Here is a 17,749-nt window from a genome sequence, read left to right as displayed (position 1 = left end):
ACCTTGTCTGTCCTCATGGCATAAGAGCAACACCCATAAGAGTAGACCTATGTTCACTCCTTTGCAGCATTCTCACCCACAATGGGTGAGAATGGCTCACAAGTAAAACACAAGAAAGAAACTAGTCAAATAATTAAAGGCTTACAGCATGAGCCAAAGCATTGTGAATGCTAGTTTATAGCTTGAGTCTTCTCCCACCATCTGGCTGGGAAGTGATTTTGTAAACCGCTAACCTGTGATTGAAGGCATAGATACGTAAGGACTCCTCAACAGAGCATTCATTTTACGTTGCAGTATCATAAGGGTTAAAGCTGGGGTTTGAAATTATGCAGCATAATCACAAACTGATACATTATGAGAACCAAGCATTGTGCCAAACATTCACTAGAGAGAATCACACAACATTGCATGAATGTTCATGTTAAGGCAAGCACAAACGAACCTTAAATTCTTATCAGAATGAACTCATGAGCAACTTGATCATCAATTGTCAGCAAGAATACAAAGTCCAGGGTCCTGCTTAGCAAGACCAAAAATCGTAGTACTAATGGATATGCACCACTCCAATTTTCAAACTGAGTAGCAGTGCAAACGTTGCAATTAAATTTAATATATAATGCTAGCACGTCCAGTGGGTGTAGCTAGCAGAGTTTAAACCCAGGTCCTCCCCTGGCAGTGTCAAACACCTACACCGCTAGGCTACGTGCCTGTGGACTTCACCACTATGCTACAAGCCCATTGCCCATGTGGCTCTTTATCATGAACTATTTGTAAATATCTAGTTACTGGGTATATCTCAGTTTCAAACATATATCACTGTCATGTCAGCAGTTTTTGAACTTCATTAACCAGATTATCAAGCTCCTCTTCTTCACAACCTGCTGAACACACAATAAGCCTGCATCACATCTCTAACATCCAGAGCCTACCCACACTTTTCAAATGATTTGATTACATGTGTATGCAGTTATATGAGTTTCTCACTTCATACTATGGCCCATAACACTTGCCTAGCTCACGAAGGCATTTATGGAGCATGAAAAGATATTCTGCATTTGGCCCTGACGGACCAGAAGCCCTTGCTATTTGCCTGGCACACAAAAAGTAGCCTTAACGAAAGAAATATACTATCAGAAAACAAGTTAGAAAGATGGATGAGGTGGCAAAACATGTGCTACTTAAGTCACAGAGCTCCTACCAGGCCATATCTTTCAAGGGTGCTACACCCAGGTAGTACTTGTTTCTATTCTTGTCAGTCGATGCAAGATATCTGTTGTAATGGATAAATTGTACCGTTAGACATTGCAAATCTCACATTTAGGCTGTCACATGGTTTCGGTGCAAACACATTGAAAACGTACACTAATACTCCAGATATAGCTGGCTCACTTGAATGAGGATCCTGCAAAACTTTTTGAGATTATTAAGGTACAGATACATGTTATGCATTACCAACAGATATCTTGCAATTTTCTTTAGTCCAAAATTCAAATCACATGACCTCACTTAGAAGACTGGAACCCACCCAAAACATGAGCTTGAACCTATGGACTCAATCAAACATTCAAATCACCATCTCAAGAGAATCACTAGAGATGGACATCTTTTGGCAAGAAAACAAACCTAGCTACATCACAAGTTAAAGGAGTTTCTAGAAGCATACTTACCGTGTAAAGATCTACATGAGCTCGAAGATCATACTCTTTTTCTCTAAGCTCCAAGTACTGCAAATAACATACAGCAAATAATATTTTCATTGAAATAAAAAAAATTAATCAACTTCATCAACTAAGAGCAATCTACAAGAAATTTGAAAGTTGCAAGCCTAGATAGTAGATTGTGCCAAAAGCAAGACAAATATATTGCCTACTTGGTGTTATTTGCCAGGCTTAACATGTACATAACCATTTGAATGCAAGACGTTACTTAAAATCTATGGACTATATATAAGATATGGCAACCCTTGTCATTAAGTATATGGTGATGCAGGACAGTTTGTGTTTTCAAAATAATCCAGTTCTCTAACTTGAACATGCAAACCACCCTCCAAGCAGTCACGAGTTGGAAGAAATCTAGAGCTCATCCGGGCTTGGCTACAACCTCAACTTGCAAGCTCATGCAATTATCCACAGATGGTGTTTTGAGATAACAATAGACTCTTTCAAGATGTGCTGCATTGTAGTCCTATTTGCCATTAAGCTTGCAGGCTCTATCGTGATTGTTGCAAGTGTGGCTTCTCACCAAATATCGACACCCTTTGGTGGAAGTTTGCTTTCCCTCAAGCATGTCTCATATACATAGTGTGATATGTGACCTATGCGGGAGTATTCTTTCTTTCTTTCTTCTGGAAAATGATCCTTCTATTAGCTACTGAAAATGCCAAAGATGGCTACAAACGAGCCCAGTCCCATGGTGGGAGTAGAACAGAGAAAACAGGGAGGGAGGTGCTCTTCCTCTCTGTCTGGCCGCTCTCAAAGGAAGGCTACCTCATACAACAGTGGGGATGGGGGTTGCCACAAAACACACAAGGCCACCAGATCCAAAGAAGAAGATCCGTGACGATGCTGTGGGGGGACGGACACTGAGTGCCAAGTCTCCCAGAGGTACCTCTGGTAGACTCCGAAGTGGTGTCCACATGTCTAAGTCTGTCGATGATTGGGCCTGACAGAACTGCCCTCCACTCGAAAAGTGTTGGGCACTGCTTGGATGGCGAGTACTTGCAGTCCGTCCTGGTACGCAGCCTTCCAAGGGAGGCTTCAATCCTATCCCCCATGGGCCATGAAGGACCACTCCCTCCTCACTCTGCTGTAGGCATACTCAAGGGTCCAGCTGTCGCAATGGATCACCAAGGAAACATGGACGTAAATGCAGAGGAGTACCTCCACGCTGGAGGCGTCAATCTCTCCATCCTGATCCTTCTGACAGGACTAGCCAAACTCTGTACGCACCAAGGGGCAAAAATGTGTGACAATGTCGGTGAGGCGCAGGTTGTTCAGATGGTGAGAGAACTCAACCACCTGGCCATGAATGGTGGATGAAACGGACTCCTCACTCCACTCCTAGCCACGCTCATGGGAAAGGAAAAGATCATTGTGCCGCTCGTTGGAGTGGCCGGCCGGGAGTGGTGGAAAATAACACAGACGCGAAGAGGTGCTGAGGTCTCAGCAAACTCACTCGTCTCCTCAGAGAGGTATCTGAAAAAGCTGTAATCAACTGACTGTCCCAAGATCCGCAGGGCCCCGCCCTCTGCTCTGTGCGCCCGCCGCCGCCGGGGGGGGGGGGGGGGGGGTCCTCCAAGGTCCTCCGGGGGAGGGGCTCGCACCGGGGAGGCAGCAATAGGCATCCACACGGGCTCTAAAAAATGGTGAATCAAATGATGCACCGAACCCGAAGAAGGCCTCTCAGTACAGGGGGCAGCGAGAAAGCTCAGGAGACGCACGGGGGCAGGGCGCCGCTTGAGGGGGTATCATCCGGAGGAAACACGGAGGGAGGGGAGAGGGGAACAGGGGGAATAGAGGGAGGCTGGGGAGGAGGGGGAGCAGGAGGGACCAAGAGAAAAGCCTGCTGCTGATCCAGCGGGGGAAGAGAGGCTCCCGGCACAGTGTTGTGCATGTGAACCTGCCTCTAGAAGGGGGTGGCTGGAACTGAACCCTGCGGGGGAGGAGGGGGGGGGGGCAGGGTGCCCTCTCTCCAACGAGGTCTGGCTGAAATAAATGCTCGATTTCTCATCATTCTAATAAAGCAAATACACCATTCATGGTGGGGGCCCTACAGAGGGTAATTGGGACCTAATACTGTGTCCTCTCCATCTCTCCCTCTCTCTCTCTATTTTCTGCACTTCTCCTTTCAAGTTTGTGCGTTAATTTCCGTCGCGAAAAGAGTGCTGAATTCTGAGTTTTGAAGTTACCGATCTTTCTCCAAAGCTTCCGCATATTACAGTGGTATCAGAGCCTACTTCAAGTACAAAGATTCAGCAAAGAAACCAGAATTTTTTCTCGCTCGTGTGGTTGGTTTTTAGACGCCGGTGGACTACCCCTTTCAGAGTGACTCCTGTCCCTCGAAGGACGGTTGGTTTTTAGCCTCCGGAAGCCTCTGGAAGTCTCCCACACAGATAGTGGATGGTCAGATTGCGTTTCGGAAAGGAATTGCATTTTCCTGCTATGGCAAGCTTCGACGATGAGAGAGACCAAGAACCATGGGACCAAAGTGCACCAGGCAACCCAGCTAGGGCACCAGGCTTGAGTGTCACAGACATGTTCCAGCAAATGATGCAAGCAATCGCAGAACAGACCGCCAAGTTGGATGAGCAGAAGGCACAGATCTTGTCTCTGGAGGAGCGTACCCCCTATCCAGCGTCGCGTTTTCCATCTCCTCCTCCCTCTCCTTCCGTATCCCAGATACCAGATCCTCGTCACAGGGACCCTCTTGCGTCACAGCCGCAGCCAAGCTCCTTGCTTGAGTTGCAGATGCATGCATTGGAGATCCGACAACGAGAAGACGATGCCATGCGACGCGTGGAACACGAGCGTTACCTCAGAGCTTTGGACCCCAGATTGACACCGGCGGCGCCCTCGAATCATTTTCCGGAGAAAATGAATTTCAGTAAGTATAATGATAAACTCGATCCCACAACTCTTTATTCATGGTTACATCAATTTGAAGCTTACTTTGCCGCAGTGAGGAAAACAGATACTGACAGAGTGATCTTAGGTGGACTCAGTGGGCTCATGCCCACACCAGAGCAGGTATGGCAGCTTATGTGCGGGACGAGTTCGTCCGTGACCTTAAGCAGCGGTTTCTACCGCCCCACTACCTTGAGCAACTCGAAGACGAGTTCAAGGAAGCGCGTCAGAACGCGCAACCAGTCCTTCACTTTGCCAATAAAATTTCGACTTTATGTCTGCAATTAGGCTTATCTGATACGGACAAAAAAGGGCAACTTTTGTTTGGCCTGGACACGCAAATCCAATGGGAGGTGCGTATGTTTAGGCCAGCCACCTTTGAAGACGCACTCTCGCTTGCGCAGAGTGCAGAAATGAAACATAATGGTGGCAAGCCCAAGACTTCCCAGCCGGCTTCTCCCAAGGCTAACGCCTCGGGGGACAAAAGCCAGAACCAGACGGGGTCTTCCCCAGGACAAAGCCCGGGAGCCTCTAGCTCCAAGAACTCGAACAATGCGTCAAAGCTTACTCCAGACCAGAAAGCGGAGGCAGGCAAGACAGGTGGCAAGTTGAGTGCTGAGGAGCTTTCGTCGTACAAGGAGGAGGGTAGATGTTTCTTTTGTCATACAAAAGGACATACTTCTCGGGATTGTCCGAAGAAGCCTCCAAAGGCCGCCGCCGCCTCCACAGCTTCCGTGGTGAGCTCAGCTCCCACACAGACCCCAGCGGCAAACCCTAGTTCTTCAAACCCCGGTGCTTCAGTTGGAGCAATTATTAGCCGGGAGCTCGAAGATAAGCAGAAGGGCGCCCATGACCAGGAGTATGAGCACAACGAATTGCTCAAGTCCTTCGGCTACATAGGTGGCCAGAGAGTTGTTGTCTTGTTTGACAGCGGCAGCACGGAGGATGTGGTCACGGAACAAGCCGTTAGGCGTGCCCGTTTCGAGCTGACTTCGGTGGACAAACAAGTTGAGGGTTTTAGCACAGGTATGACTACGAGCGTCAAGTATGAAGCTCTAGGTGCTAAGTTAGTGATTCAGGGCATAGAGTTTGTGCGTGACTTTATGGTTGCCCCTCTTGTAGGAGCAGACATAATTTTGGGTATCCAGTGGTTTCACAAGTTTCTTCCTGATGTCAAGTGGGACAAGCACACATTCCAGATCAATCGGAATGTGTCAAACACCACGGTGACCATTAAGTGTGAGCCAGGTATTCCGAACTTTCCGCTCATAAGCCACTTGCAGGCTAAGCGAGCAGTCCGGAAAGGCGCACAGTGTGCGATGATTTACATCCAGACAGCCCAGACGATGGCCAGTGCTTCCAAGAAGTACTCGGTTCTCCATGAAAAGTTCCAGAAGATTTTTCTTCGGGACAGCCTCCCTCCCCAGCTCCCTGTTGAGATATCAAGCTCGTCTAGTGAGGCAGTGGACACTGATGACCCGCCTGGGGGATAGGCCCCATACTTACACCACTGGCATGGTTGGTGAGATCATGGGTGATATGCAGCCAGTGGGATGACAGGCTGTGTGACAGCCATTCTAGAGACTGGCATAGTTATAGCGCCAGCTCATTTAGTTGGGTTCACACTATAGAGAACCCGTGTATGTATTGGTTGAGTACCTTTCATATTACGTGTACTCTTATCTTGTATATGTGTGTTGAGTGTTGAGTGAAGAAGAAGAAGATTTTCAGCCTCTCACCTTGTGTGTTCTCTATTAGGGTTTTGTGAGTGTGTGTGTGTGCTTGCAAGAGCTCAAGCTCTCTTCCCCCCCTGCATCTTTTCATGGTATCAGAGCCTGGTTCGTGCTAAGGGCTGAGCTGCAAGCAAGAGAACCACAGGAAGCGGTACGAGGGTAAGAGCTTCAACTACTCTTCCCTATTTGTGTTGGTGACTACACCCTTGTCGGGAGCTCTACGGGAGGCACCGGCAAACGATCTCTGATTGAGGAGCTTTCTTCGCGAGAGTAAAGCTATATGACAGAATTTTCCGGGCCGAAAACGCGTTTCGGACGCGTCTGGACCTCTGTTTTTCAGAAAGCGGGCGATTTCGAGCACTGCGGGTAAGTCATCGATTCTCTGCAGAACTCTGTTTTAAGAACTGCAGGAAGACAGATTGGCTGTGCAGACACTATGGGTGCTGCAAAGAGGTCAACAGTTGCCATTGTGTGTATGTATGCATATTGAAGTCACTGGTTGTGACATTTGAGAGTACTACAGTACCGCTGCAGAAAATACAGCAGTTTGTGCAGGACAAACCAGAGTGCTGTTTCTGGTAAAATTGTGTGTTTGGCAAGATGTCAAATGATGGGATAACCCAGATTGTGGCTGAGAAGCTTGATAAGAATAATTTCCATGCTTGGAGGTTTAGGTTGACGAATTTCCTGATGGAAAAGGGCTATTGGGACTACATAGAAGGTGAGCATAAAGAGGCACCGGAGATACCGGACATAAATCCGACTACTGCAGATGTGAAAGAGTTTAAAGATTGGAACCAAGGAGCCAGGAAAGTTATGTATTGGCTCTCCATTAGTATACAAGACACCATGATTGGGCATATTCAGGATGCCAAGTCTCCCAAGGAGGCGTCGGACACCTTGGTTAAACTCTATGAAACAAATACCAAGGCACGCAAGATACAGTTGAAGAACGAACTTCATACTGTGGAGAAAAAGAGCATGTCTGTGAATGTCTATGCATTGAAGATAAAGGGTATTGTGGAATCCCTTGCATCTATTGGTGTGTCAATAGATGATGATGATAAGGTGGAAGTCTGTCTACGTGGTCTCGGGCTACAATACAAGGCGTTCAAGACGTCTATTCAAACTCGGGAAAACATTCCCAACTTTACAGATTTGGTGTCTATGCTGATTATAGAAGAGAAGAGCTTGAGTGAAGACCAACAGTCTTCACAAAACAAAAACAGTTCAGAGCAACAGGCCTTCTACACAAGTTCAGGAAGAGGACGAGGTAGAGGAGGTCGTGGACGCGGTCAAGGAGGTGGCCGAACAGGTAATCAGAATTATGGCCAGCAGCAGCAACAACAACAGTCCCAGAATACACAACAACAACAACAACAACACGCAGGTGGAAGAGGCAAATTCAGAGGCAAGGGGAGTCAAAGAGGCCGTGGAAATTGGCAAAGGCAGTATAATGATTCACGTGAATGCTATTATTGTGGTAAGCCTGGACATGTGCAGGCAGAATGTTATAAGAAGCACGCTGACATGCAAAATGGGAAAGTGCAGCAAAACAACTATGCATCCTCAAGCAAAAATAATGAGGATAATGAAAGGTTGTTTGTTATGCAGCATGTCGTGAATGCCATGTCTGAAAATGTTGAAGCAGCACAAAAAGATGATGTGTGGTATGTGGATTCAGTTGCTTCGAACCACATGACAAGTCATGGGGAGTGGTTCAAGGAGATGAAAAACCCGGAAAGACCAGGTTTTGTGGAAACAGGGAATGACACTGCTCATCCAATTGCCCATGTTGGAGATGTGCCATTGTCTATGCAGGATGGCAAAGTGAAGTACCTTGCAGATGTACTTCACGTTCCGAACATAACAAAGAATCTGGTTTCAGTTGGCCAGATGATTGAGCAAGGTTTGCAGGTTAGGTTTAACCCTGATGGTTGTTATGTTGAAGACTTTAAAGACAAGTGCACGTTGGTTGCAAAAGGCAACAGAGTGGGCAGAATGTTTACATTGAATGTAGACATGCCTGAAATGAGTGCTGCGATATTTGCAAATGGTTCAAGATTGTTGCAGACACAGACATTTGGCATAAAAGAATTGGACATGTGAATGTGCAGCGAATGAAGTCTATGCAGACTAAAGGAATTGTGACAGGGCTGCCAAAGTTTAAAGTGAAAGGTATGCAGAGAATATGTGAAGCATGCCAATTTGGAAAGCAAACAAAGCATGTATTTCCACGTAATAAATATGTGAGCAGAAATGCACTAGATGTTGTGCACTCAGATGTATGGGGTCCTACAAAGACCATGTCTATGGAAGGCTGCAGATATTATGTGACATTTATTGATGACCACACAAGGAAAGTGTGGGTATATTTCATGAAGGAGAAGAGTGAGATGTTTACTCACTTTCAGAATTTCAGAGTTTTGGTTGAAAAGCAAACAGGGAAATATGTAAAGTGCCTAAGGTCAGATGGAGGGGGAGAGTACTTCTCCAATGAGTTCTCTGAATTTTTGAAGAAGAATGGTATTCGGAGACAGTTTACATACAGATACACTCCGCAGCAAAATGGAGTTGCTGAGCGGAAAAACAGGCACATTGCTGAGATTACGCGAGCATTGATAGAAGAGAAGAATATGCCGCATAGCTATTGGGCTGAGGCTGTTTCTACAGTAGTATACATCATGAACAGGACTCCAACTGCAGCCATACATGATGTAACTCCAGAGGAGAGGTTTACTAGCAGAAAACCAGATTTGTCTCATCTGAAAGTCTTTGGATGCATTGCATATGTGCATGTGCCAGATGAGCTGAGAACTAAGCTGGATCCGAAAGCTGAAAAATGTGTGTTTATTGGATATTCCCTTGAGCAAAAGGGATACAGGTGTTATAACCCTGCTACACGTGAGTTGAGGGTAAGCAAGGATGTTGTCTTTGATGAGATGAGCAGCTGGTATGCTGCTGAAAAAGAAGCTGTTGGGGCTGATGTGAGTGGAAGTGTGGTTGCACAGAATGCAAGTCAGCAATCACAGTCTTTGAGTAGACCAGGAGAGTCCTCATCTAGTGGATTTGTTGATAGACCATGGAGTGGCAGGCTGCGTCATAATACCAGTCCTGCAAATGTGATTAGTACAGCACGTAAAGGAAAAGAGAAAGTGGTTGAGCCCCTTGGTATGCCTGACATTTCTGCAGGGCATTCTCATGTTGATGGAGAGTCTAGTGGTTCAGAGATGAGCCTTGATAAGGAGCTTGGGATCCCAGCTATGAGAACACCTGGTGTAAAGAAGGCTATGGAAGCCATGAATGAAAAGCTGCGAAGATCTGGGAGAGTGAAAAATCCTGTGCAGAGATTTACCTATGATGGTTATGTGGCACATCACTATGCATATATGGCAAAAGTTGTGCAGGTTGTTGAGCCCACATGCATTGATGAGACTGTTGGAAATGTGTGTTGGGAGAAAGCTATGGATGAGGAGATGAATGCACTATATGGAAATGAAACTTGGGACTTAGTGCAATTGCCTGAAGGCAAGAAAGCCATTGGATGCAAGTGGGTGTACAAAGTAAAACATAACAGTGATGGAAGCATAAACAGGTATAAGGCTAGGTTGGTAGCCAAAGGATATGCGCAGACATATGGCATTGATTATGAGGAAACTTTCAGCCCAGTTGCCAAGATGGCAACAGTGAGAGTTGTGATAGAATTGGCTGCGTCAAAGCAATTTACATCAGATGGATGTAAAGAATGCATTCTTGCATGGGGATTTGCAAGAAGAGGTGTATATGTTACAGCCACCTGGTTATGAGGATGTGAGTCACCCCCAGCATGTTTGCAGGTTGAAGAAAGCCTTGTATGGCTTAAAGCAAGCACCAAGAGCATGGTCTGACAAGATTTCTGAATATCTTGTCACTATTGGCTTTCATGTAGCCAATGCAGATTTCTCGCTGTATGTGAGACATGGTGATAGAGGGATTGTGCTTGTTGTCATCTATGTAGATGACTTGATCATTACGGGGAACCATGATGCAGAGATCTTTAATGTAAAGATCTTGCTTAGACAGAAGTTTGAGATGAAGGATCTGGGGGAGCTCAGATATTTCTTGGGCATTGAGGTGATCAGGTCACCACATGGTATTGGATTACTGCAGAGACAGTATGGCTTGGACATGTTGTCCAAGTATGGTATGACAGGCTGTAAGCCTATCTCAGTGCCATTGGATCAGAATGGAAAGTTGAGTGTAGATTCAGGTGAGATTTTGGAGGATCCTACTATGTAGAGGCGCACGGATACTGAGGTATGTGAGGTCTACTTTGCATTGTGGACTATTCTATGAGACTAGGACAGAGATATGTGTACATGGATACACAGATGCTGATTGGGCTGGTAGTATCTCAGATAGAAGATCTACCAGTGGATTCATGTTTTCTTTGGGGAGTGCTGCTATGACTTGGAGCAGCAAAAAGCAACCTACGGTTGCTCTATCCAGTACAGAGGCCGAGTACAGAGGAGCTGCTATGGCAGCATGTGAGGTAGCTTGGTTAAGAAAGCTACTTGCAGATTTGGGTCTATCAGTGGATAGATAAGTTGTCATTTTTTGTGACAACATTAGCAGTATACAGTTGGCCAGGAACCCAGTTTTTCATGCTCGCACGAAGCATATAGAGGTCCACTACCATTTCGTCAGAGAGAAGGTCTTGGCAGGAGACCTTGACCTTGTTTATGTCAGCACAGAGGATCAGGTAGCTGACATCTTCACCAAAGCATTGGGTACAAAGAAGCTCCGCAAATTCAGGGCTTGGCTTGGTGTACATGAGATGGAGTTGAGCTCGAGGGGGAGTGTTGAGATATCGAGCTCGTCTAGTGAGGCGGTGGACACTGATGACCTGCCTGGGGGATAGGCCCCACACTTACACCACTGGCATGGTTGGTGAGATCATGGGTGATATGCGGCCAGTGGGATGACAGGCTGTGTGACAGCCATTCTAGAGACTGGCATAGTTATAACGCCAGCTCATTTAGTTGGGTTCACACTATAGAGAACCCGTGTATGTATTGGTTGAGTACCTTTCATATTACGTGTACTCTTATCTTGTATATGTGTGTTGAGTGTTGAGTGAAGAAGAAGAAGATTTTCAACCTCTCACATTGTGTGTTCTTTATTAGGGTTTTGTGAGTGTGTGTGTGTGCTTGCAAGAGCTCAAGCTCTCTTCTCCCCTGCATCTTTTCACTCCCCCGTCGGAGGATCACAGGATTGACCTCCTCCCAGGCTCGGAACCCCCGAGCAAGTTTCCGGGCGCCAAAGAGGCTGGCCTGGAACAGGTCCCGAAGCTGGCTGCGTCCAGGGCGGCTACCCACAATCTTGCGCACCAGGTGGAAGCCTCCAAAGAGGCAACAGTCGAAGTGAGAAGCTAGAAACAGAGGCCACTGAGCCCAAAAAAAGCAGAACCCTTGATGATGCTGAAAAGTCGACAGCGAGGACACGGCAGTGGAGGAAAGTCTGCTGCGGCCTGACAACCTGGGGGGCAGAAGAGAGCGGAGGGAGGGGGGGGGGCAAGGCAGAGGCCTGGCGAAGCTTCACGCAGCAGCACAGGGGGGAAATGCCACAGAAGTATTCTTTCAATGAAATAGAGAAGAGATTGCTTAAAGTGCTTGCTGAAACTTGCAGAAATGATAAACGAGAGAGAGAGAGAGAGAGCACACAGCACGCCCGATTGGGTCCCAACCACCCTCTTAAGGGCCCCCAACCTATTGCCAGGTGTAATTGCTTATGTATTGCAAAATGCAATGAACTTACTAGCTGTCCACTAAACAACGAACAAAGACACCTTGGGGACTGTTTTGGGCTGAATGGACCTCTGTTTTGGGGCTGATTCGGGTCACCTATAGGGCTTTCTCATATACCCTATTGCTGCAGATCTCTGGCCAGCCTGTATGCTGCGATTTATGGCTGTTGTACACTGCTTATGTGCTGTGCGTTCTGCTCCAAAAATGGGCTTCTTGATGAGCTGTGTTTTAGGGCCACAGGCTGGCTGGACAACCTTCTATGCTCTCCTTCATATATTGAAGATATGGTTGATCTCTTGCTCCCCTTATGCAAGTTATTCAAGGGTCAATTGCCTCTTCATGCTTGGGCTGACCCTTGAGGTCACTGGTTGCAAGATGATTTATGCCCTTGCTTGGCTGCTCTCATATAGGCATCAAGAGCTAGGGTTGCTCTCAAAAGATGTGCCCTTAAAGTTTCTTTACATAGGCGCCCTCCATCAGCCCAATAATTGGTCCACCTTTGCCCAAGAAGGAAAGGCACAAGAGGGAAAGGCAAGGAGGGGGCGGAGTGGGGGCTAGGCTGGGGCAAGGCGGAGGCCTGGTGAAGCTTCACACAACAACACGGGGGAAAACGCCACAGAAGTATTCTTTCAATGAAATAGAGAAGAGATTGCCTAAAGTGCTTGCTGAAACTTGCAGAAATGATAAAAGGAGAAATAGAGAGAGAGAGAGAGAGAGCACACAGAACACCCAATTGGGTCCCAACCACCCTCTTAAGGGCCCCACCTATTGCCAGGTGTATTTGCTTATGTATTGCAAAATGCAATGAAGTACAAGAGATTGACTTACTAGCTGTCCATTAAACAATGAACAGTGATACCTTGGGGACTGTTTTGGGCTGAATGGACCTCTGTTTTGGGGCTGATTCAGGTCACCTACAGGGCTTTCTCATATACCCTATAGCTGCAGCTCTCTGGCCAGCCTGTATGCTGCATTTTCTGGCTGTTGTAGGCTGCTTATGTGCTGTGCGTTTATGGGCTTCTTGATTAGCGGTTGCAAGATGATTTATGCCCTTGGCTGGCTGCTCTCATATAGGCATCAAGAGCTACAGTTGCACTCAAAAGATGTTCCCTTAAAGTCTCTTTACATAGGCGCCCTCCATCAGCCCAATAATTGGTCCACCTTTGCCCCTTTTTGGTCCCCACCAAGGGTGCCCATGGTGCCCCAAAGTGTAATGCACCTGACTAGATGTGAACGCTTCTTCGGCACCGTTTCGTGAGTAGACAACTTAGTGAACTAGAAACAACACAAGATAATGCCAATGCTGAAAGTAAATGTGTGCACAATGACACCACCACTTGGGCCGAAACGGGCCAACCCCCCTAGATCACCACTCAAACATAGAGGGAATGAGGATGGGATCCTCACCATCAGACATATATAGTGGCTTGCCTGCCCACACATGTCCGGCAGCCCGCAGAACTACGCCCGATCACCCTCTCCCCTAAACCCCAGCTCACTTACCGCCCACCCTCCGGTGGACGGTCTCGCAGGCCGGTCAAGCTCCCCGTAGCCGCTATGAGCTATCTAACAAGGCCTCTCAGATCTGGCACAAATGTTCTTTGGTTTGGAGGAACAAAGAAGAAAAGACGACGAAAGACCTGAAGAAGCAAGACGAAAAGCAGAAGACAAAAAAAAATAGGGCATCACAGAGACGTGCAGAGGAACAAAGAGATGGGGAAGCCACACGCAAACGAGGAAGACCAGCGCCGTCGAGAAGCCGCCGACCGAGAGTTTCAACAAAGACTCAGCTAGAAGGCTATGCAAATCCAGCGACAACAGACAATGGCACAGATTCTGGCATCCCTCCCCAAGATGGCTTAGAATACCTCGTCCTCACCCGCCCCTACCACCACCGTCATACGAACCTCTCAAAATTTTAGAAAGTATGATGGTAAGTGTGATCATTATGTTGTTACTCGGTTCATTCATCAATTTGAAGCACATTTTCCATTAGCTAAAATTACAGATCCACAAGACAAAGTATGGGACATAGTTGCTCCTTAGACCTCTCTTTCTTTTCTTCTGCTTCTTTTGCATGTTGTAGTTGTAGCCTGAGTAACATGTTTTTCTCCATTAGCTCTTGAAGGAATATATTTGCGCTTCCACCGTCCATGCTCCCCAACTTGTTGTTGCTAATTACCATGTCCTATGGGTTCACACACAAAAGAAACTCATCTAAACCTAGACATTTGACACCAACAGTACCTATCCACCTGACCAATGAATAAGCCTCAAGGTTCCCGGGCACCGTTACAATTTACATCATTCAAGAGGGTTACATCCTTGTGCAGGACTAGCACGACAACTTTAATGAGTGCAAGACGTGCACGATTGACTCTGGCAAAACTCTTGAGGCACACTGGCTAACACGTCCCTGGACAAGGGCTCACAAGCAGCTAGGTCCGACCATAAGGCTTGCACTTATCCTAAACACTCATGTCCAAGGCATCCAAGTGCAGGATGCACGTGACTATCAAGCTAGGTAAAAGTTATAGAGTCAATAAAGCAAAGAATTCGTGACTACCGGGCCAATTCTGAACACCACGTGGTCCAACATATGAAGAACAAGGTAGCTGACTGGATTTTTTAAGTTCAAGGTAGCTGCCTGGATTTACCTGAGGATCACTAAGCAAAGCTTGAAAGAATTGGCAAAAAACTAATCTTTCGATTGAGGAGCTGACCTCTAGTAAGAACCAGATTGATGTTGTCTGATTATTATACATGGCTGGCTGCTTTTTAATCTGGTGATGCCTTATATGGATGATATCCAAACTGATAATTTCTCTAGACAACACCTGAATGCCCTCTCACAAATGGTTCACGTGAAAGGGGTGATCTTATGCATCACTATGCAAGGCTGATGAAAGGAAACATTACATGAAGATGGTTCAAGTGCAAGGAAATTATGTGGTTATGCCTCATGGATGTTTCAAATGGAAGGGCTAATCTCTTCATACCTAAGGGAAGGGAGATGAATGCTCAAAGAATTTGTATTCAAGAGCTCATTGGATGCCGCATCCACAAAGACACTTGGACACAATGATCCGCTACAGATGCATTGGAGACTTTGACGCATCCATCGAGTTTGAATCTTTGAACTAAGCATATCGGCAATGGTAATTCGTGAAGTTGCAGGTCTGCAATTCAAAAAACTTGGCCCTTTTCCCATCACTCGGGTCATCAATGAGGTGAATATGGAATTGGAGTTGCCACCAAGTTATTCTATGCATCAAGCAATGTTTTACCAAATCATGGAGATATATATCAATAAATGGTATTCAAACTCAGAAAAAAGTTTGACAATACCAGTGCTGAAGTGTTAAAGGAAGACCTTTCCTGAAGGAGGGCATAAGAGAGACTTTAGATAACTTGATTATTCATATCAAAACGAGAGAGAGAGAGAGAGAGAGAGAGAGAGAGAGAGGAGAGAATCTAAAGCTGAACGGAAATTGACTGCAAGCCTCCCAGATCAGAGGTATGGAAAAAGGGGGAATTGCATTGTGGTCTAGATTGTGTGAAGAGTAGGGAAACTTACAGACAAGGCTATGTTTTCCTTCTCTTGTCCTGAAACGCAATACGCAACTCCCCACTGGAAAGTAGGAGAAACAACATGGATCAGACAAGCCTTGATGTGTGTGCGCGTGCGCGCCTTGAGAGAGAGAGAAAGAGAGAGGGAGAGAGAGGGGAGCATACGCAAGTTGATCCTGGGTCTTGCTCCAGAGTCACAGTCCTTCCAGGAAGTTCAGGGGTCCCTCGGTGATCCGTATTGCCTGCAAAACGCACGATCCCATAAATCAACACAACCTCTTTTATCACATAGACCGATCCCTATCTTCTGCTAGCTGAACAATCGTTATGCCTTGGTGGAAGACTCGTTTGTAGCCCTTGACGTAGCCCACAAGCTTGTCATCGTACTCAAAGCCAGCCCTCCATAAAAGAGACCCGTAGCCGAACACCCACAGCACCATCGTGTGTGCAGGCACACGCTCACTCTTAAGGCGGGCTTTCCGTAATTAAGACATTCAAACATAAAGCTGCTCCGTCAGGTGTGCTTGCTTGCTTTGAGGGTCTTTACAGACCAAGCGGACATACTCGTCCGACACGGGCGTGTGACGTGTGGACGACGGGGCTGTCGTTGATTTGAGCCACAAAAAAGGGGCGGACGAAAACCTGGGCGGGCAAGGTCCCCCGTCCAAAACCCACACTTTGAACTCAATCAGAGACTGGGTCCTTTCCACTTGGATAGAAGTGGAAACTGATGTGGCAGCCTTTAAAAACTAACTTCAGGCAGTGTGTAAAAGCTGAGTGCCCATCACCCACTCTCACTGCGATGTGTAAACACCCTGAAATGGGTTGGAATTGTTCAAGCCACCATTATAAAACACATTTGCACCATAGCACGTACAAGAATGTAGTTTCATAATGAGACTTTAATGATGCTTAATTAATTGGAACTCTGTTTCCTCCTTAAATATGTTACATTGTTAAGCATTCAAATAGACAAGATATCTCCATTTGAAATGCAAAGTTTGATAACAAAAATATGGTTCTCTAAAACTTTGCAAAACATACTTGCATTTAAGTTTGTCTTTTGCAATGTGGAGTGTTTATTTATTTTTTGGAATTGGAACTTCATACCCGTCTTGTTTCACACACTAATAATGTGTATGTGTGTGTATACATACATACATACACACACACACACATTCATATATATATGTATGTATGTATATGCATATATCTACATACATTTATACATGTGTGTGTGTATGTATGTATGTGTGTATATATGTATGTATACATATAACACATATATTTATATATGTGTTACATATACATATACTTTATATATATATATATATATATATATATATACATACATACATATATATACATACATACATACATGTATACATACATACATATATATACATACATACATACATGTATACATACATACATATATATACATAAATACATACATACATATACATATATACATAAATACATACATACATACATACATATATATATATACATAAATACATACATACATATATATATATATACATAAATACATACATACATATATAAATATATATACATACATACATACATACATACATACATACATATATATATATATACATAAATATAAATACATACATACATATATATATATATAAAAATACATATATATATATATATATACATATATATATATACATAAATATATATATATATACATAAATACATACATACATATATATATACATACATACATATATATATATACATAAATACATACATACATATATATATACATATATATATACATATATACATATATATATATGTATATATATATATATATACATACATACATATATATATATATATACATATATATATATATATATATATATATATATATACATACATACATATATATATATAGACTCAATGTGAGTTTCCACACCCGCATAAAGAACTCAATCACCATAAATAGAGCCAAAGAGACTCATCATATCTGGATCAAGGCTAGAAAGAACCAGCTCCTCTGGAT

General features: G+C 45.0%; 1 protein-coding gene across 4 annotated transcripts; it reads right to left on the bottom strand.

The window, feature by feature from the left end:
• Positions 1 to 451: 451 nt before the first annotated feature.
• Positions 452 to 16,260, bottom strand: LOC147624758 (gamma-glutamylcyclotransferase 2-3-like). 4 transcript variants are annotated; one of them, XM_086819794.1, is made up of 8 exons: positions 16,043 to 16,260; positions 15,877 to 15,953; positions 15,719 to 15,772; positions 1,668 to 1,724; positions 1,362 to 1,402; positions 1,199 to 1,270; positions 985 to 1,109; positions 452 to 878 (listed from the first exon to the last, which is right to left on the bottom strand). In XM_086819794.1, exons 1-7 carry the CDS (start codon positions 16,149 to 16,151, stop codon positions 1,028 to 1,030), a joined length of 492 nt encoding a protein of 163 aa, XP_086675920.1. In that variant the 5' UTR covers positions 16,152 to 16,260; the 3' UTR covers positions 452 to 878; positions 985 to 1,027. The 4 variants fall into 4 exon arrangements, with proteins under 4 accessions (XP_086675920.1, XP_086675919.1, XP_086675918.1 ...); XM_086819793.1 differs by having other exon boundaries at positions 1,011 to 1,109; positions 16,043 to 16,258; XM_086819792.1 differs by having other exon boundaries at positions 985 to 1,090; positions 16,043 to 16,255.
• Between the last annotated feature and the right edge of the window lie 1,489 nt (positions 16,261 to 17,749).

Source organism: Cibotium barometz, chromosome 25, assembly GCF_041138505.1.
Source record: "Cibotium barometz isolate CiBa-2024 chromosome 25, ASM4113850v1, whole genome shotgun sequence".
Taxonomy (NCBI): Eukaryota; Viridiplantae; Streptophyta; class Polypodiopsida; order Cyatheales; family Cibotiaceae; genus Cibotium; species Cibotium barometz.
Note: the sequence above shows the minus strand (reverse complement) of the source record. Positions and strands in the feature narration are given on the sequence as shown.